Consider the following 21,566-nt stretch of genomic DNA (forward strand, 5'->3'; position numbering starts at 1 on the left):
GTGACTCGGGCACAGAGAGAGTGAGTGCCTGACCTGGGCACAGAGAGCGAGTGTCTGACCCGGTCACAGAGCGAGAGTGACCCGGGCACAGAGAGAGAGAGAGAGAGAGAGAGAGAGAGAGTGAGTGAGTGCCTGACTTGGGGAGAGAGAGAGAGAGAGAGAGAGAGAGAGAGTGTCTGACCCAGGCACAGAGAGAGAGAGAGAGAGAGAGAGAGAGAGAGAGTGCCTGACCCTGGCACAGAGACACAGAGACACAGAGACACAGAGACACAGAGACACAGAGACACAGAGACACAGAGAGAGTGACCCGGGCACAGACAGACAGAGAGAGAGAGAGAGAGAGTGTGAGTGCCTGACCGCCTGACCTGGGCACAGAGACAGAGAGTGCGTGCCTGACCTGGGCACAGAGTGAGAGTGACTCGGGCACAGAGAGAGAGAGAGTGAGTGCCTGACCTGGGCACAGAGAGCGAGTGTCTGACCCGGTCACAGAGCGAGAGTGACCCGGGCACAGAGAGAGAGAGAGAGAGAGAGAGGGTGCCTGACCCGGGCACAGAGAGAGAGTGAGAGTGCCTGACCCGGGCACAGAGAGCGAGAGAGAGAGAATATCTGACCCGGGCACAGAGAGAGAGAGAGAGAGAGAGAGAGAGAGTGTCTGACCCGGGCACAGAGAGAGAGAGTGAGTGCCTGACCCAAGCACATAGTGGGCACAGAGAGAGTGTCTGACCTGGGCACAGCTGGCACAAAGAGCATTTCTGACCCAGGCACAGAGAGAGAGTGTCTGACCCAAGCACATAGTGGGCACAGAGAGCGTGTCTGACCATGCACAGAGAGATCATCATCATCGGCAGTCCTTCGGAATCGAGGAAGACTTGCTTCCACTCCCAAAGTCAGTTCTTTGATGGCTGAACAGTCCGATACGAGAGCCACAGACCCTGTTACAGGTGGGACAGACATTCATCGGGGGAGGGGTTCGGTATGGCTGGTTTGCCACGTGCTCCTTCTGCTGCCTGCACTTGGCCCCTTCATGCTTTTTGCGTTGAGACTGGAAGAGCTCAACGCCCTCCCGGATGGATTTTCTCCTCCTCGGTCTGCGGTCACGGTCTCCCAGGTGTCAGTGGTGATGTCGCACTTTACCAGGGAGGCTTTGAGGGTGTCCTTATAACGTTTCCGCTGTCCTCCTTTAGCTCGTTTACCATGAAGGAGCTCCGCATAAAGCATTTGCTTAGGGAGTCTCGTATTGGGCATGCGTACTATGTGGCCTGCCCAGCGAAGCTGATCGAGTGTGGTCAGTGCTTCAATACTGGGGATGCTAGCCTGGTCGAGGATACCGATGTTGGTGTGCCTATCCTCCCAGGGGATTTGCAGGATCTTGCGGAGACATCGTTGGTGATATATCTCCAGCGACTTGAGGTGCCTTCTATACATCATCCATGTCTCAGATCCATACAGGCGGGCGGGTATTACTACAGCCCTGTAGACCATGAGTTTGGTAGTAGGTTTGAGAGCCTGGTCTTCCAAACACTCTTCCTCAAACAGCCGAAGGCTGCACTGGAGGCGGTGCTGAATCTCCGCATTAATGTCTGCCTTTGTTGATAAGAGCTTCCCGAGATATGGGAAATGGTCCACGTCGTCCAGGGCCGCGCCATGGATCTTGATGATTGGAGGCAGTGCTGTGCGGCGTTGACAGGCTGGTGGAGGACCTTTGTCTTACGGATGTTAAGCGTAAGGCCCATGCTTTCATTTGCCTCAATGAATATATTGACTATATCCTGGAGTTCAGCCTCTGAATGTGCACAGACGCAGGCATCGTCCGCATACTGCAGCTCAACGACAGAGGTTGGGGTGATCTTGGACCTGGCTTGGAGGCGGTGTAGGTTAAACAGCTTCCCACTGGTTCTGTAGTTTAGTTCCACTCCAGCGGGGAGCTTGTTGATTGTGAGGTGGAGCATGGCGGCGAGGAAGATTGAGAAGAGGGTTGGAGCGATAATGCAGCCCTGTTTGACCCTGGTCCAGACGTGGATTGGGTCTGTAATGGATCAGTTGGTAAGGATCACGGCCTGCATGTCATGTGAAGCAGGCGAAGGATGTTGACAAACTTTTGGGGGCATCCAAAATGGAGGAGGACGCTCCATAGATCCTCACGGTTGACAGTGTCAAAGGCCTTTCTTTGTAAGATCGAAAAAGGCCATGTATAAGGGCTGGTACTGCTCCCTGTATTTTTCCTGCAACTGGCGCGCTGTAAAGATCATGTCTGTTGTGCCCCGTAGGGAATGAAATCCGCATTGTGATTCCGGGAGGAGCTCCTCGGCCACAGGGAGAAGACGATTGAGGAGAACTCGAGCGACAACTTTCCCGAGGCTGAAAGCAGGGAGTTTCCCCTGTAGTTGCCGCAGTCGGACTTGTCCCCCTTTTTAAAAATGGTCACAATCACTACATCTCTCAGATCTCCCGGCATGCTCTCCTCCCTCCAGATGAGAGAGATGAGGTCATAGCGCCTCTCCTCCATATTTTAGCGCCTCAGCAGGGATTCCATCCGCACCCGTAGCCTTGTTATTCGTAAGCTGTTTTATGGCTTTGCCTACCTCATGCAACGTTGGAGTTTCACTGAGTTGGTGGCAGATCGCATGCTGCGGGATGGAATCGAGAACACTCGAGTCAAAGGCAGAGTCTCGATTGAGGAGATCTTCGAAGTGCTCCTTCCATCGGGCCCTGACAGCCTCGATGTTCTTGATGAGTGTTTCCCTGTTCTTGGCCAGGAGTGGGGTGGGGCTTTGGGAGTTTGGACCGTAGGTGGCCTTGACTGCAGCAAAGAATCCTCGCATGTCATGGCTGTCGACCAGTTGTTGTATCTCCTGTGCTTTCTCCATCCACCACCTGTTCTTTAAGTCCCGAGTTTTTTGTTGGACCTGAGCCTTGAGTCGTCTGTAATGTTGTTTTGCAGCTCCCGAGTTGGGTTGTTGCTTGAGGCTCAGAAATGCTATGTGCTTGTGATCTATTAGTTCTTGGATCTCCTGATCATTTTCATCAAACCAGTCCTGATGTTTTCTGGTTGAGTGACCAAGTGTCACTTCACAGGCACTGGTTATAGAGGCCTGGAGGGCAGACTAAGCACTGAGGATTCAGCATTTCAGAGTCATCAAAGCACGCCAGATTGGCTGTGAGGCGCTGGCTGTATAGGGCTCTCTTAGCTGGGTCTCGAAGTGCCTCGGCATTAACTTTTTTGCAGAGCTGCTTCTGCTGTCCCCTCTGCTTTGGGGCAATGTTAATGATGGATTGGATTAAGCGGTGGTCCATCCAGCAGTCATCAGCTCCTGTCATGGCGCGGGTGATGCGCACATCCTTGCGATCCCTGGCTCGGACGATGACAGTCGAGCAGGTGCCAGTGTTTGGAGCGAGGGTGTTACCACGATGCCTTGTATTTGTCCCTCTGGTGGAACAGGGTGTTGGTAATGAGGAGTTCATGTTCTAGACATTTTGTCAGGAGTAGGGTACCACTGGAGTTAGCTTTCCCTATTCCCTCTCTGCCAATCACGCCTCCCGAGAGGGCTGTGTCTTTGCCAACCCTGGCATTAAAATCACCCAGCAGGATCAATTTGTCGCCCATGGGGACGCGGGACAAGGATGTCTCGAGGTTAGAATAAAAACCCTCTTTAGCCTCATCCGATGCATCAAGTGTGGGGGCGTACGCACTGATGACTGTGGCACATAGGTTCCGAGAGAGGGTGATACGGAGAGTCATGAGGCATTCGTTAACCCCGCAGGGGGGAGTCTTTGAGACGGTCGACCAGCTCATTCTTGACGGCAAAGCCGACTCCATGAAGGCGGCGTTCTGCCTCTGGTTTCCCTTTCCAGAAGAACGTGTAACCTCCACCATGTTCCTTCAGCTGGCCTTCCCCTGCCCGCTGGGTCTCACTTAGGGCGACGATGTCAATGTCAAAACGTCTAAGTTCCCGGGCAACTATGGCGGTGCAGCGTTCCGGCCTGTTGCTGTTGGGATTGTCCATGAGGGTCCTGACGTTCCAGGTCCCGAACTTCATACTGACGAAGTGGAAGATTCCTGTGCATGAGCTCTTTTAACGTGGGGTGGCCGCTGCACACTGGCAACCACACGGACTTAGCTGAACAACATCTTGGTCCAGTGGCATAGAAACATAGAAAATAGGTGCAGGAGTAGGACATTCGACCCTTCGAGCCTGCACCGCCATTGAATAAGATCATGGCTGATCATTCCCTTAGTTAGCCCTTTCCTGCTTTCTCTCCATACCTCTTGATCCCCTTAGCCGTAAGGGCCAAATCTAACTCCCTCTTGAATATATCCAATGAACTGGCATCAACAACTCTCTGCGGTAGGGAATTCCACAGGTTAGCAACTCGCTGAGTGAAGAAGTTTCTCCTCATCTCAGTCCTAAATGGCCTATCCCTTATCCTAAGACTATGTCCCCTGGTTCTGGACTTCCCCAACGTCGGGAACATTCTTCCCGCATCTAATCTGTCCAGTCCCGTCAGAATCTTATACGTTTCTATGAGATCCACTCTCATCCTTCTAAACTCCAGTGAATAACGGCCCAGTTGATCCAGTCTCCCCTCATATGACAGTCCAACCATCCCTGGAATTAGTCTGGTGAACCTTCGCTGCACTCCCTCAATAGCAAGAACACCCTTCCTCAGATTAGGAGACCAAAACTGAACACAATATTCCAGTAATGCCCTGTACAACTACAGTAAGACCTCCCTGCTCCTATACTCAAATCCCCTAGCTATGAAGGCCAACATATCATTTGCCGCCTTCACCGCCTGCTGTACCTGCATGCCAACCTTCAATGACTGATGAAGCATGACACCCAGGTCTCGTTGCACCTCCCCTTTTCCTAATCTGCCGCCATTCAGATAAACTGCCTTCGTGTTTTTGCTCCCAAAATGGATAACCTCACATTTATCCACATTATACTGCATCTGCCATGCATTTGCCCACTCACCTAACCTGTCAAAGTCATCCTGCACCCTCTTAGCGTCCCCCTCACAACTCACACCACCACTCAGTTTAGTGTCATCTGCAAACTTGGAGATATTACACTCAATTCCTTCATCCAAATCATTAATGTATATTGTAAAGAGCTGGGGTCCCAGCACTGAGCCCTGCGGCACTCCACTAGTCACTGCCTGCCATTCTGAAAAGGACCCGTTTATCCCGACTCTCTGCTTCCTGTCTGCCAACCAGTTCTCTATCCACATCAGTACATTACCCCCAATACCATGCGCTTTGATTTTGCACACCAATCTCTTGTGTGGGACCTTGTCAAAAGCCTTTTGAAAGTCCAAATGCACCACATCTATGTTTCTATCCACTGGTTCTCCCTTGTCCACTTTGCTAGTTACATCCTCAAAAAATTCCAGAAGATTCGTCAAGCATGATTTCCCTTTCATAAATCCATGATGACTTGGACCGATCCTGTCACTGCTTTCCAAATGCGCTGCTATTTCATCCTTAATGATTGATTCCAACATTTTCTCCACTACTGATGTCAGGCTAACCTCTATAATTACCCGTTTTCTCTCCCTCCTTTTTTTAAAAAGTGGTGTTACATTAGCTACCCTCCAGTCCACAGGAACTGATCCAGAGTCGATAGACTGTTGGAAAATGATCACCAATGCATCCACTATTTTGAGGGCCACTTCCTTAAGTACTCTGGGATGCAGACTATTGGGTCCCGGGGATTTATCAGCCTTCAATCTCATCAGTTTCCCTAACGCAATTCCCCGCCGAATAAGGATATCGTTCAGTTCTTCCTTCTCACTAGACCCACTGTCCCCGAGTACATTCGGAAGGTTATTTGTGTCTTCCTTCGTGAAGACAGAACCAAAGTATTTGTTCAGTTGGTCTGCCATTTCTTTGTTCCCCATTATAAATTCATCTGAATCCGACTGCAAGGGACCTACATTTGTCTTCACTAATCTTTTTCTCTTCACATATTTATAGAAGTTTTTGCAGTCAGTTTTTATGTTCCCTGCAAGCTTCCTCTCATACTCTATTTTCCCCCTCTTAATTAAACCCTTAGTCCTCCTCTGTTGAATTCTAAATTTCTCAGGTTTGTTGCTTTTTCTAGTCAATTTATATGCCTCTTCCTTGGTTTTAACACTATCCTTAATTTCCCTTGTTAGCCACGGTTAAGCCACCTTCCCCGTTTTATTTTTACTCCAGACAGGGATGTACAATTGCTGAAGTTCATCCATGTGATCTTTAAATGTTGGCCATTGCTTATCCACCGTCAACCCTTTAAGTATCCTTTCCCAGTCTATTCTCGCCAATTCACGCCTCATACTGTCGAAGTTACCTTTCCTTAAATTCAGGACCCTAGTTTCTGAATTAACTGTGTAACTCTCCATCTTAATAAAGAATTCTACCATATTATGGTCATTCTTCCCCAAGGGGCCTCACACAAGATTGCTAATTAGTCCCTTCTCATTACACATCACCCAGTCTAGGATGGCCAACTCTCTGGTTGGTTCTTCGACATATTGATCTAGAAAACCATCCCTAATACAGTCCAGGAAATCTTCCTCCACCGTATTGCTACCAGTTTGGTTAGCCCAATCAATATGTAGATTAAAGTCGCCCATGATAACTGCTGTACCTTTATTGCACTCATCGCTTATTTCTTGTTTGATGCTGTCCCCAACCTCTACTACTGTTTGGTGGTCTGTACACAACTCCCACTAGCGTTTTCTGCCCTTTGGTATTCCGCAGCTCCACCCATACCAATACCACATCATCCAGGTTAATGTCCCTCCTTACTATTGCATTAATTTCCTATTTAACCAGCAACGCCACCCCGCCTCCTTTTCCTCTCTGCCTATCCTTCCTAAATATTGAATACCCCTGGATGGTGTGTTCCCAGTCTTGGTCACCCTGGAGCCATGTCTCCGTGATGCCAGTTACATCATATCCGTTAACTGCTGTCTGCGCAGTTAATTCGGCCACCTTATTACGAATACTCTTCGCATTGAGGCACAGAGCCTTCAGGCTTGTCATTTTAACACACTTTTCCCCTTTAGAATTTTGCTCTAATGTGGCCCTTTTTGTTTTTTGCCTTGGGTTTCTCTGCTCTCCACTTTTACTATTCTCCTTTCTATCTTATAGAAACATTTAAAATCATGAAAGGGATAGACAAGATAGAGGCAGAAAGGTTGTTTCCATTGGTGGGGTAGACTAGAACTAGGGGGGCACAGCCTCAAAATACGGAGGAGCCAATTTAAAACCGAGTTGAGAAAGAATTTCTTCTCCCAGAGGGTTGTGAATCTGTGGAATTCTCTGCCCAAGGAAGCAGTTGAGGCTAGCTCATTGAATGTTTTCAAGTCAAAGATAGATAGATTTTTAACCAATAAGGGAATTGAGGGTTACGGGGAGAGGGCGGGTATGTGGAGCTGAGTCCACGACCAGATCAGCCATGATCTTATTGAATGGCGGAGCAGGCTCGAGGGGCTAGATGGCCTACTCCTGTTCCTAATTCTTATGTTCTTATGCCTCCATTTTATTTCCCTCAGTCTCCCTGCATAGGTTCCCATCCCCCTGCCATGTTAGTTTAACTCCTCCCTAACAGCACTAGCAAACACTTCCCCCTAGGACATTGGTTCCGGTCCTGCCCAGGTGCAGACTGTCTGGTTTGTACTGGTCCCACCTCCCCCAGAACCGGTTCCAATGTCCCAGGAATTTGAATCCCTCCCTTTTGCACCACTCCTCGAGCCACGTATTCATCTGGGCTATCTTGCGATTCCTACTCTGACTAGCACATGGCATTGGTAGCAATCCTGAGATTACTACTTTTGAGGTCCTACTTTTTAATTTAGCTCCTAGCTCCCTAAATTTGGCACAGAGAGAGAGAGAGTACCTGACCCGGGCACAGAGAGGGAGCGAACCTGGCGCCGGCGCAGCGAGAGAGGGGGCGCCTGGCACCGGCGCAGTGAGAGAGAGGGCGCACCGGGCGCTGAGAGCGGGCACAGAGAGGGTGTCTGATTCAGGCCCAGAGCGGGCACAGAGAGGGTGTCTGATTCAAGCCCAGAGCGGGCACAGAGAGGGTGTCTGATTCAGGCCCAGAGCGGGCACTGAGAGAGTGTCTGACCCGGACACTGAGCTCAGAGCGGGCATTGAGAGAATGTCTGACCCTGGCACTGAGAGTGTCTGACCCCGGCTCAGAGCATGCACTGAGAGAGTGTGTGACCCGAACTCAGAGCTCAGAGCCTGCACTGAGAGTGTGAGCTGAGAGCGTACATAGAAACATAGAAAATAGGTGCAGGAGTAGGCCATTTGGCCCTTCGAGCCTGCACCGCCATTCAATGAGTTCATGGCTGAACATGCAACTTCAGTACCCCATTCCTGCCTTCTCGCCATACCCCTTGATCCCCCTAGTAGTAAGGACTACATCTAACTCCTTTTTGAATATATTTAGTGAATTGGCCTCAACAACTTTCTGTGGTAGAGAATTCCACAGGTTCACCACTCTCTGGATGAAGAAGTTTCTCCTCATCTCGGTCCTAAATGGCTTACCCCTTATCCTTAGACTGTGACCCCTGAGTCTGACCTGGGCATGGGACATGCCCCGAGAGAGAGCCCTGCACAGGCACTGGGTACTGAGTGAACTCCGAGTGGGATAGTCTGACAGGCATTTGGCTCATTGTCAACTGATGGAGAAAGTCTGATACATACTTTGTATGCCGAGTGGGTGAGTGACACAGAAACTGCGCCCAAAGCATGTGCATAGAGTCTTGACATCAGTGTGCTGTGAGAGAGACAGCCTAATACTAGGGCACAAAGCATACAGTGAGGTGGAGAATCTGCCATATCATCAACGCATGCTGGAAGGGAGAGATTGACACACTGCACTGAGAGAGGGACCGACTAGAAAAGCTGGCGCGAGTGTGTGTCCGACACCAGGACATGGGACCCTGAGTCTGCATTGAGGCAGGGAGTCTGATTTTAGGCAGGAACCGGAATGTGGCACTAAATCCATATCCTGCTTGGAATGTAACTGGGTTTTTGAATGTATCCGAGTAGAATATATAGCAGTGCTACAATTGGTGCTTGGTGGGCCTTTACCTATTTTTTTAAATGAATTTTAGATTGTAATATTAGCCACAGTAATTTAGCATTGAGAAAATATCAGTAAAAATAAATCACTAATGTATTATGTGTATTTAAAGGTAACCATTTTTACTCATCCATAAGATCAAAAGCTGGATCTGTTTTATATAAAGAAATCACTTTGTTACATTTATAGATGATACTGAAAGACATTAACTCAATTATTTATCTCGGAATAGAACATCTGTCATATTTGAAACTGCTAGTGTACAGAACTGATATGTCTAACTGTCAGTCTTTACCTCCTTTTTAAAGTATATTGATCCCTTCTTTAACAAAATTTTTTTTCTTTCTAGGTGGTTTACCAAGTTTATTTAGAGCCAAATCGAATTACCAGGAGGAGTATTGATCAGCATCTAAGAATAAAAATTGTATATGATTTAAGCATTGAATAGTAAGTATTATGTCATTTCGGTAATGCATTATTAAATTAAAATCATGGAGTTTAAATGTTAACATTGATAGCCCCTTTTTTTTATTTTTATATTGTAGTCTACAGCCGGATAAAAAATATTTAGTGAAGGTATGTATGAAATCCATATATTTTACAATATTTAACTATTAAAGTGTATTTCACAGTTGTAAGTTGTACCCTAAATTTATTGGCATTATGTTGCTAAGAAATAAAATCAATCTGAAAGTGCTTCATTATTCAAATTTAACAGTCACTAAAATGTAGTGCAAGATATAGTTGTGGAAGTGAAGAAGGATCAGAATGTATCTGAGGAACATAAAGAAATGTAGGGTTAACATTTCAGGATCACCCTTGTCAGAACCTGGTTGTGTTAACCCTATCGTCCTCTCTCCATAGATGCTGAGTGTTCCCAGCATTTTCTGTTTTTGAGTAGTGTGTGATGTAGTTAAGTGTTGATGCCTCAGTGAAGCTGCAGAATAAGAAAGAGTGCAATTTGATTGGGGTGGGAATCGTTAGATTGAAAATTTGAGTGCTGAATGAAGTATGTTTTGATGTATGTACACTGAAAAGCATATCAAGTCAATTAGATACAGCATGATGTCAACAGTGATTTGCAGAACAAAAGAAATGTGGGAGAAAGCAATAGCAAGTCTATTAAAATAAAGATCATCCTAGCTATTAGAGAATTATTCAAGTTTAAAGTTATTATCATGATCAATATTTGTAAAAGCCAGCATTAGAGGAATTGTTGTTCTTGTGTGGAGAATGTTTCTATGTAGTAGAAGCATATGTTTTCTTTTGACCATAATTGTGCATAAGTTGGTACCTTGAAGTTTGAGTGAAAGATGCTATGTGATGCTGAGTAGTCTCTATGAGTAGGTAAGCAGGGAAAAACTAAGTTTAGAGGATAAAAATTCTACATAGCTAGAAAGATTTAGCATTCTACTGAAATTTCCCTATCATTTTAGTTTCTCTTCCAAGTTGTTGTTCAATCACTCTTCTGCCTCTGGATACTGCTTGCTCTACTTTGTTAACAAAATCTGATCTTTCCATAGCCTTTGGAATTAGCTTCCAAATCCATTTTGTATTATTACCTTTCTCTGTTCCTTTTAAAGCCTCTTTAAAAACTCTTCAACTGGCCTTTGTTCTTTCCTTCGACTCCCCCTCCCCATCATTCTTATACTTCCCACTCAATGGCTACCTCTTTGCCCTTATACTGTGTTCTGAGACATTTGTCAAAGTTTAAAAACTGTAGTATAAATGCTAGTTTTGTGAACATTTAAAAAAAAAATATATATATGTAACATTATTGAGGGTGGGTTGGGGGAGGGGTGGGTTGGGTGGGGGGGGGGAGGGGGTGGGGGGGGGAGGGGGTGGGGGGTGGGTGGGGGGTGGGGGGGGGGAGGGGGTGGGGGGTGGGGGGGGGGTGGGGGGTGGGGGGGGAGGGGGTGGGGGGTGGGGGGGGAGGAGGGGTGGGGGGGGAGGAGGGGGGGGGGGTGGTGGGGGAGGAGGGGTGGGGGGGAGGAGGGGGGGGGGAGGAGGGGGGGGGGTGGTGGGGGGGGAGGAGGGGGGGGGGGGGGGGGGGGGGGGAGTGGGGGGGGGAGGGGGGTGGGGGGGTGGGGGGGGGAGGGGGGTGGGGGGGTGGGGGGGAGGGGGGTGGGGGGGGGGAGGGGGGTGGGGGGTGGGGGGGGGGGAGGGGGTGGGAGGAGGGGGGGGGAGGGGGTGGGGGGTGGGGGGTGGGGGGTGGGGAGGGGGGTGGGGGGTGGGGGGGAGGGGGTGGGGGGTGGGGGGGGAGGGGGTGGGGGGTGGGGGGGGAGGAGGGGGGGGGTGGTGGGGGGGGAGGAGGGGGTGGGGAGGGGGGGGGGAGGAGGGGGTGGGGGGGGGGTGGTGGGGGGGGGGGTGGGGAGAGGGTGGGGGGGTGGGGAGGAGGGGGGGGGGTGGGGGGGGGGTGGGGAGAGGGTGGGGGGGTGGGGAGGGGGTGGGGAGGAGGGGGGGGGTGGGGGGGGGGGTGGGAGAGGGTGGGGGGGTGGGGAGGGGGTGGGGAGGAGGGGGGGTGGGGAGGGGGTGGGGAGGGGGTGGGGGAGGAGGGGGGGGGGGGGGTGGGGGGGGGGGTGGTGGGGGGGGGGAGGAGGGGGTTGGGGGGGGGTGGGGAGGGAGGAGGGGGGGGGAGGAGGGGTTGGGGGGGGTGGGGGGGAGGAGGGGGGGGGAGGAGGGGGGGGTGGGGAGGGAGGAGGGGGTGGGGGTGGGGGGGGGGGGGGGGGAGGGGGTGGGGGGGGGGGGGTGGAGGGGGTGGGGGGGAGGGGGGGGGGAGGGGGGGAGGAGGGGGGGGGGAGGGGGTGGAGGGGGGGGGGGGGGGGGGGGGGGGTGGGGGGGAGGAGGGGGAGGGGGTGGGGGGGAGGAGGGGGAGGAGGGGGTGGGGGGGGGGGGGAGGGGGGGGAGGAGGGGGGGGAGGGGGGGGAGGAGGGGGGGGAGGGGGTGGGGGGGGAGGAGGGGTGGGGGGGGAGGAGGGGGTGGGGGGGGGGAGGGTGGGGGGTGGGAGAGGGGGTGGGTGGGGGGAGGGGGGAGGAGGAGGGGCGGGGGAGAGGAGGAGGGGGGGTGGTGTGGGAGGTGTGATGGGTGGAGGGGGGGGAGGTGGGAGGGGGGGTGTGAGGTGAGGGGTGGGGGGGGGGAGGGGAAGGGGAAGGGGGCACAGCTCAGCCCAGCCTGTGGAGGAACAGTAAATGACAAACCGGAACTTTCAGGAATTCAAGATGCTGTCAGTTTCAATGGCGGAATGACTGCAAATTCCGGGCCATAATTTCTTGCGCTGTATTTTCAATTAAATGAAATGTGTTAATTTAGCTGATTCAATTTGATAATTATTTTGACATATATATAAAACATGTTTCCTAAACAGATTCCAGATTAAGTTAAATGTTCTCCAATTTGTTCCTGTCTGCTTAGAAGTTAGGAAATCTTATGCTGGTGGTGGCCTATTGTACAACAATTCTACCAAGCAAGTAACCAGGGAGTGGTGGATTACATAAAAATAATTCACCAACTAGACATGAGCTTTTGAGCTATGTACCACTTGATAGTACAGGTTGAATTCTTTTCATATCTATGACTACTTTCCAGTTGTTTGAGCCAAATTGATATATGAAATAAAAGAAACAATGTTATTATTGAAGACTAACAAGTAATAAGAATGCTCAGCTGATGTCAACCTTGCCCTTTTTCCAGAAAATAGATTTGAGACATCGCTGAGATACTGCCAGGAAACAAAAAAAATTGACCTTAAATTTGCAGTGTAGTAATTGGAGTACTTGGAGTAATTATCGACGTGTGTTGCATTTCACTTCTGTATTAAGGAAAAGAGGTTTGTTTTTAATTCCTTCTGTTGAAGAGAAACAACACTATGGAAGGAAGTATTTCCTCACCCCAGTAAAATAGGAAAACATTTTCTGAAGAATGTCTCCTTCTCAATAAACCATTGGGCATTTATTTGATGTGTCTTTCTTATATTGGACTTCAGTTATGTAATTATGATTAGATTTAATTCTGTTTAACCCACCTTTTATTTTGTCTATATTTGTTTCTTTTTTCATATCAGAATAAACTGTTCCCAAAAGCAATTAAGTATTTACAAAAGACATTCCAAGTTCGTAAAGTAGTTGGCCCAATTCTGCTAAGCAGGTAGGGTGAGAATCTGTGTTATCTATCTAACCTGCTATAAAGTTTTGGATTAAAAAAAAAAAAGTATTTTTAAGCGGATTGGGAAGTGCAGTGGATTAGGCACTGGCCTTTCACTTCTGGAAACTATGTTCAAATGGGATGAAAGGCCTCCTCTTGCTGATGGCTGTAAAGATCCTATGTGAAATGAGATTGAGTCATTTTAGTCAAGTTCCCTACTGTAAGTGGGCCAACAGTGCTAAATTGGCATTTATTCAGAGAAGCACAGGTTAACTGTTGTGGTAAATGGAAACATATTAAAACTGTATACTAGAGGTGCTCTTCTAAAGATGGGGCGGAGGCACATTGTTGGGGCAGCGTAGAAGATGATTTATTCTGCATTTAACTGTGCTATACCTAACCTGGGAGTGCTTGATGCTGATATTGAGCAGCCAACATAGACAGTATTCCATTCCCCAGCACTGACATGCTCACTTTTATGAGCACCAAAAAAATTCAAACCAAAATATTTTCTTTTTATATACTCGTAGCATACACTAATTTGTGATTCACGTGTTTAAACCATTAACTACAACATATTCATTATTTTTGAATAGTACAACTATTGTAAAACATTAACTACATTCAGTGTTTCCTATCAGTGTTGCAGAAATGCCTATTAATAAAAACTGTATATTAATGAAATAAATTACTGCCAATATAAAGATGCCACTGATTTACATTTAAGCATTTATTAATTCTTTAATACTTATTAACATGATGAAACTAAACTGTTAATCTGTTTTTTGGAAGGCCATGTGCAACCAATCAGTACTTAAGAAAGAAAGATGACCCACACATGTATTGTCAAGGTGCCTGTGCTGAGATCACAAGATGTGGTCCAGTAGTAGTGCCAGAAGAACATCTACAGGTAAAACTTCTATAGTAATTGACATTAAAGTGACTTCAGTGGTATACGTTAAGATTAAAACATGTCCTGTTAAGCAAGTGATAAGGTTTTGTAGTTTTGAGAGTATTAAAGTTATTTTCAAACCAGTTGATTTCCTGTGGTATTACATATAAGTCAAGATGGGGTTAAAGACCAGGATAATTGGACTGAGGCAACATTGGGGGCGATAAGAGGTTAAGTTGAAGCGAGAGCACAGTAATGGGAGGGGTGAGGTGCAGCAGCAGGAAGATATAGCACAATGAGATGTTGTGGGGGCAAGCAGCAAAGTAGAGCAGGGTTAGAGGCTGGGGGACAAGCTAATGCAGAGTTACAACTTCCACGTGTGGGAGTGAAGATACAGAAGTATATGAGGCTAGTAGATGAGGAAGGTAACTTATTGTAAGAGGCTAGAGGACAGAAAGAGGCCAGGTGGAAGAGCAGGGAAGAGTGCTGGAAGATGTTGGAGCAATACTGGTGCCCAGAGGAAGCCGTTGCACTGGTACAGTCACTGAGACCAGAATGGGTGCCTGGAAAAAGTGGAGCAGTTGAGAGTGAGGTGGGGAGCTGGTTGGAGGAAGAAGAGAGAAGGGAGGCTGGCTGTATTGCTGTGAAAATATCATCCCCTTTACCCTGCCCACCCCCCCCCCCCCCTTCAATACATAAATGATGATTATTTACTTAAAGGACAGCGCAGTAACTCTTAATTCATTCAGAGAAATAATTCTTAAGCAGATGAGATAGAGGGGGAGCAAGTGGAGGATTGGGGCAAGGATAGGATATGGTGGAGGTGGGGGCAAGAGGTAGGGAGGGAGAAAAGGAAATGCAATGGGTTGGAGAAGGGTGGAGGATAGGGAGATGAGGGAGATGGACTAGGAGGGGAGAGGGGAATACCAGGAGGATGGGTAGGGGATGGGAGTGATTGAGGAGGAGGCGGTTGGATAATTGGGACAATTTTCCATAGCCCAGATGCTCTGGTAGGCGATGGGTCAATGGAAAGGATAATTTCCCAGCTCTGTGGCCAGGGGTGGGTGGAAGGCCCAGTACAGGGTCAATTTTCACCTCCGTGGTGTGGAGGGGGGAAGGGGGGGTGCAGTCAAAGCCTGTCATGCTGCTCTTTGAGCAGAGAGGTTCTGGAGTATGAACACCATATAGAAAGGTGATTCATTGGGATGAGAGCAATGAATTGCAGAAGAACTATACGGAGGTTAAATATTCGCAATAGGTTTTCATTTACTTTTATATTTATTTTCTTTACTTGCCTCTACCAAATGACTGGTGGCTAAGGCCATATAAGCTCAAAAAGTTAAGGCTGCTCCATGCCAAATTCGCAATGGCATGAGCTTCTGTATAGGCAGAATTACATATAAATTACAACACAATGAGCCATTTAGCTCAACCAGTTTATGTTGATGTTTGCCCTCCACACAAGCAATTGTACTAATTTTATGTGCCCATTCTGTTCCCATATCCTTTTATTTCCCTTTCCGTCAACCACTTATCTAACCTATTAAATATTGATATAGTCTCTGCTTCAATAACTAACTCCAGGATTGCATTCCACTGCCCCTCGATTCTCTGTATATAAAAAAATTCTCCTCCTTTCTGTCCTAAATCTATTGCATTTAATCTTGTATCTATGTCCCTTCATTCTGAACCCCTCCATCACTGGAATTTATTTCTATGCCCCATCCCTTCATAATTTCAAACACCTCTATCAAATCACCCCTTAATCTTCTCTGTTCCAATGAGGACAGCCCAAATTTTTCTCAGTATTTGTATTTCCTCATACCAGGCATTGTCCAAATGAATCTGCGCTGTACCATCTTTCTTCCTTCAACATCCTTCCGATAGAATGGAGCTCCAAACTGCACAAAATACTCTAACTGTGATTCTATTACGGTTTAATGTTGAGTCACCATTGCAACTTGACTCTTATATTCTAAACTCTTGCTATAAAACTCAGTACTGTATTCATATTTTTTATAGCTGTATCCAATTGATGTGTTGCTTTTCTTTTGAACCTGAACTCTAAAATTCCTCTGCTATTCTATATCATCCAGTCTTCCCCCATTTAAAGTATTACTTTCAATTTTTTTACCAAAATATAGTACCTCACAATTATTGACATTAAATTCTATCTGTCACCTTTTTGCCCATTTTCGTTGTCCATTAGAGTGTCAGCTCTGGCTCAGCAGGTAGCACTCTTGCCCCTGAGTCAGAAGGTTGTGGTTTCAAGTCCCACTGCAGAGACTTGAACACAAAAATCTAGGCTGACGCTCCAGTGCAGTGCTAAGAGAGTGCTGCACTGTTGGAGGTGCTGTCCTACGCATGCCCTCTCAGGTGGATGTGAAAGATCCCATGGCACTATTCCTAAGAAGAGCAGGGGAGTTATCCCCGGTGTTCTGGTCAATATTTATCCCTCAATCAACATAACAAAAACAGATTACCTGTTTATTATCAGACTTTTGTTTGTGGAAGCTTGCTGTGCACAAATTGGCTGCCGCATTTCCTACATTACAACAGTGACTACACTTCAAAAATAATTCACTGGCTGGAAAGAAAGAAAGAAAGAAAGACTTAGATTTATATAGCGCCTTTCATGACCACCAGACGTCTCAAAGCGCTTTACAGCCAATGAAGTACTTTTGGAGTGCAGTCACTGTTGTAATGTAGGAAATGTGGCAGCCAATTTGCGCACAAGCAAGCTCACACAAACAGCAAAGTGATAATGATCAGATAGTCTGTTTTTTTTGTTATGTTGATTGAGGGATAAATATTGGCCAGGATACTGAGGATAACTCCCTTGCTCTTCAAAATAGTGCCATAGGATCTTTTCCGTCCTCTTGAGAGAGCAAACGGGGCCTTGGTTTAACGTCTCATCCAAAAGACTCCCTTAGCACTGCGCTGAAGTGTCAGCCTAGATTTTTCGTGCTCCAGTCCCTGGAGTGGGACTTGAACCAACAACCTTCGACCTCAGAAGCGAGCATGCTACCCACTGAGCTACAGCTGACACTCTGAAGCACTTTGGGATGTCCGGTGGTGGTGAAAGGCACTATATAAATGCAAATCTTTCTTTTACTTTTTTTACTTTTACTTTTTTTACTTACTTTTACTTTCCTTTCTTTCCCTTCCTTCTTTCCTTCTACCCATCTTATCAATATCCACAGCAGCTACCTGTGGGTCCTCAGAATTATTTATGTGTGCCTCCTATTTTAGTATCACCTGCAAATTGGACACCACTCCTTTTAGCCCTATATCAAAATCAGACCACTTCCTCTAGTCCTGTATCAAAACCATTGATATACACAATGGACAGAAGCAGTCCCAGAACACCTTGTGGGATATTACTGCCCAATTCCGACCGCCCTGAGAAACTGCCCGTAACTTCTATTCTATGTTTCCTCCCTTCTAACCAGTTTTTCATCCAATTTGATACTTTTCCCCTAATTACATTCTCCTTAATCTTCCTCAATAGTCTCCTGTGTGAACCCTTTCAAAGGCTTTCTGAAAATTCATGTAGCCCACATCCACTGCATTTTCCCCATCCATTATATAAACTACCTGACCCATAACTACTTGTCTCTGTCTCTCTGTTTGAAAATGAGTATTACATTGGTCACTCTCCAGTCCTTTGGAACACATCCATTCTCAATAGAATCCTGAAATATAATTTCTAGTTTTCTTGGTATTTCCAAATATAATCTGTACCTGCTGATGTTTTAGCATTAAAAAAAAGCCCGATCACAGCATCATGCATAATTGTAGTTAAATTAATTTCCAGTGTCCCACTTGCGTGGGTGATTGGCTTATGCTTGTTGTCATCATTGGCCTCCTTTTCCTCACTTCATATCCTTTTGTGCAGTGGTAACAGAAATTATTTCCATATCTAAGTTCAGTGGATATTTTGATAGTGCCATTCATGTTTACATGTGTGTCAGTCAATATCTGTATTTAGAGCTCCTGTGTCCTTGTTTATATCCTCATCTATTGGCTCCATTATATCATCAACTGCAGTAGAAGTCTCTTCCACAGTTGTGGAAGAGCACAGTGATGAGACCACAGTGATGGTAACAGGTTCTGCCACTGTGCTCACTTAGTTCTTTCCATGCACAGCAACTCATCCTCATTGCCTGCAGGACATTTATGTTGCTGGGGTCTCTCATCCCTGCATGCAATCGGGTAGCTCATCTGGTATACAGTGCACTCCTGATAATTTAAAATAACATTTTTTGCACTAAAAATGTTGCATTATTCAATAATTTGAATTAAACAATGTAAATAATATAGTAAAGCTTATAAATTGAATGATTAAATCATTTGATTTAAGCAACTTTGAATTAAGACAAATAGACTCGACACCTCTGAAATTTTGTATCATGCCTTGACCTGTAGACTTGTTGCAGTTCATTTTACTTGGTAGAAAGTGGACAATTTATATTGCTATAAGTTGCAAGCTGTATCTTGGGTAAACAGGACAGTCATTTACAATTAGAGTAACCTTTCTCTTGGGGTTTGCCAACTCGCTGTTGAAGTCCTTAATCTAGTTTTTGGAAAGTTCTGAAGTCATCCAACCATTTTTGTTGCTTTTTGTGTCATCGGTACACTTTTTAACCTATGCTGGTTTTGCACATTTACCGATGCAGTTAAGTGGCTTTTGCCTTTCACTCAAACTGCCATATGCCAGGAACATAATGTACTGTTTTTCCTGTCTGAGCATTTCTCCCTTATGGGGAGGGAGAACAGCCAGTTGTCGTGGTGCACATTGGTACCAACAACATAGGTAAAAAGAGGGATGAGGTCCTACGAAACGAATTTAAGGAGCTAGGAGCTAAATTAAAAAGTAGGACCTCAAAAGTAGTAATCTCGGGATTGCTACCAGTGCCACGTGATAGTCAGAGTAGGAATCGCAGGATAGCGCAGATGAATACGTGGCTTGAGCAGTGGTGCAACAGGGAGGGATTCAAATTCCTGGGGCATTGGAACCGGTTCTGGGGGAGGTGGGACCAGTACAAACCGGACGGTCTGCACCTGGGCAGGACCGGAACCAATGTCCTAGGGGGAGTGTTTGCTAGTGCTGCTGGGGAGGATTTAAACTGATATGGCAGGGGGATGGGAACCAATGCAGGGAGACAGAGGGAAACAAAAAGGAGGCAAAAGCAAAAGACAGAAAGGAGATGAGGAAAAGTGGAGGGCAGAGAAACCCAAGGCAAAGAACAAAAAGGGCCACTGTACAGCAAAATTCTAAAAGGACAAAGGGTGTTAAAAGAACAAGCCTGAAGGCTTTGTGTCTTAATGCAAGGAGTATCCGCAATAAAGTGGATGAATTAACTGTGCAAATAGATGTTAACAAATATGATGTGATTGGGATTACGGAGACGTGGCTCCAGGATGATCAGGGCTGGGAACTCAACATCCAGGGATATTCAACATTCAGGAAAGATAGAATAAAAGGAAAAGGAGGTGGGGTAGCATTGCTGGTTAAGGAGCAAATTAAGGCAATAGTTCGGAAGGACATTAGCTTGGATGATGTGGAATCTATATGGGTAGAGCTGCAGAATACCAAAGGACAAAAAACGTTAGTGGGAGTTGTGTACAGACCTCCAAACAGTAGTAGTGATGTTGGGGAGGGCATCAAACATGAAATTAGGGGTGCGTGCAATAAAGGTGCAGCAGTTATAATGGGTGACTTTAATATGCACATAGATTGGGTTAACCAAACTGGAAGCAATACGGTAGAGGAGGATTTCCTGGAGTGCATAAGGGATGGTTTTTTAGACCAATATGTCGAGGAACCAACTAGGGGGGAGGCCATCTTAGACTGGGTGTTGTGTAATGAGAGAGGATTAATTAGCAATCTCGTTGTGCGAGGCCCCTTGGGGAAGAGTGACCATAATATGGTGGAATTCTGCATTAGGATGGAGAATGAAACAGTTAATTCAGAGACCATGGTCCAGAACTTAAAGAAGGGTAACTTTGAAGGTATGAGGCGTGAATTGGCTAGGATAGATTGGCGAATGATACTGAAGGGGTTGACTGTGGATGGGCAATGGCAGACATTTAGAGACCGCATGGATGAACTACAACAATTGTACATTCCTGTCTGTCGTAAAAATAAAAAAGGGAAGGTGGCTCAACCGTGGCTATCAAGGGAAATCAGGGATAGCATTAAAGCCAAGGAAGTGGCATACAAATTGGCCAGAAATAGCAGAGAACCCGGGGACTGGGAGAAATTTAGAACTCAGCAGAGGAGGACAAAGGGTTTGATTAGGGCAGGGAAAATGGAGTACGAGAAGAAGCTTGCAGGGAACATTAAGACGGATTGCAAAAGTTTCTATAGATATGTAAAGAGAAAAAGGTTAGTAAAGACAAACGTAGGTCCCCTGCAGTCAGAATCAGGGGAAGTCATAACGGGGAACAAAGAAATGGCGGACCAATTGAACAAGTACTTTGGTTCGGTATTCACGAAGGAGGACACGAACAACCTTCCGGTTATAAAAGGGGTCGGGGGGTCTAGTAAGGAGGAGGAACTGAGGGAAATCCTTATTAGTCGGGAAATTGTGTTGGGGAAATTGATGGGATTGAAGGCCGATAAATCCCCAGGGCCTGATGGACTGCATCCCAGAGTACTTAAGGAGGTGGCCTCGGAAATAGTGGATGCATTGACAGTCATTTTCCAACATTCCATTGACTCTGGATCAGTTCCTATGGAGTGGAGGGTAGCCAATGTAACACCACTTTTTAAAAAAGGAGGGAGAGAGATAACAGGGAATTATAGACCGGTCAGCCTGACATCGGTAGTGGGTAAAATGATGGAATCAATTATTAAGGATGTCATCGCAGTGCATTTGGAAAGAGGTAATATGATAGGTCGAAGTCAGCATGGATTTGTGAAAGGGGAATCATGCTTGACAAATCTTCTGGAATTTTTTGAGGATGTTTCCAGTAGAGTGGACAAGGGAGAACCAGTTGATGTGGTATATTTGGACTTTCAGAAGGCTTTCGACAAGGTCCCACAAAAGAGATTAATGTGCAAAGTTAAAGCACATGGGATTGGGGGTAGTGTGCTGACATGGATTGAGAACTGGTTGTCAGATAGGAAGCAAAGAGTAGGAGTAAATGGGGACTTTTCAGAATGGCAGGCAGTGACTAGTGGGGTACCGCCAAGGTTCTGTGCTGGGGCCCCAGCTGTTTACACTGTACATTAATGATTTAGACGAGGGGATTAAATGTAGTATCTCCAAATTTGCGGATGACACTAAGTTGGGTGGCAGTGTGAGCTGCAAGGAGGATTCTATGAGGCTGCAGAGCGACTTGGATAGGTTAGGTGAGTGGGCAAATGCATGGCAGATGAAGTATAATGTGGATAAATGTGAGGTTATCCACTTTGGTGGTAAAAACAGAGAGACAGACTATTA

At 46.8% G+C, this 21,566-nt stretch overlaps 1 protein-coding gene across 2 annotated transcripts in view; it reads left to right on the top strand.

The window, feature by feature from the left end:
* The window catches only part of lmln (leishmanolysin-like (metallopeptidase M8 family)), a 104,871-nt gene that overhangs the window by 11,304 nt on the left and 72,001 nt on the right, over nt 1–21,566 (top strand). The window contains exons 2-5 of one of the 2 annotated variants that reach the window (XM_070874524.1): nt 9,433–9,530; nt 9,629–9,659; nt 13,144–13,226; nt 14,016–14,133. In XM_070874524.1, the coding sequence (XP_070730625.1) occupies nt 9,433–9,530; nt 9,629–9,659; nt 13,144–13,226; nt 14,016–14,133 (330 nt within the window). Of the gene's footprint in view, nt 1–9,432; nt 9,531–9,628; nt 9,660–13,143; nt 13,227–14,015; nt 14,134–21,566 lie in introns of those variants that run through there. The other variant, XM_070874533.1, reaches the window with a different exon arrangement.

Source organism: Pristiophorus japonicus, chromosome 3, assembly GCF_044704955.1.
Source record: "Pristiophorus japonicus isolate sPriJap1 chromosome 3, sPriJap1.hap1, whole genome shotgun sequence".
Classification (NCBI taxonomy): domain Eukaryota; kingdom Metazoa; phylum Chordata; class Chondrichthyes; family Pristiophoridae; genus Pristiophorus; species Pristiophorus japonicus.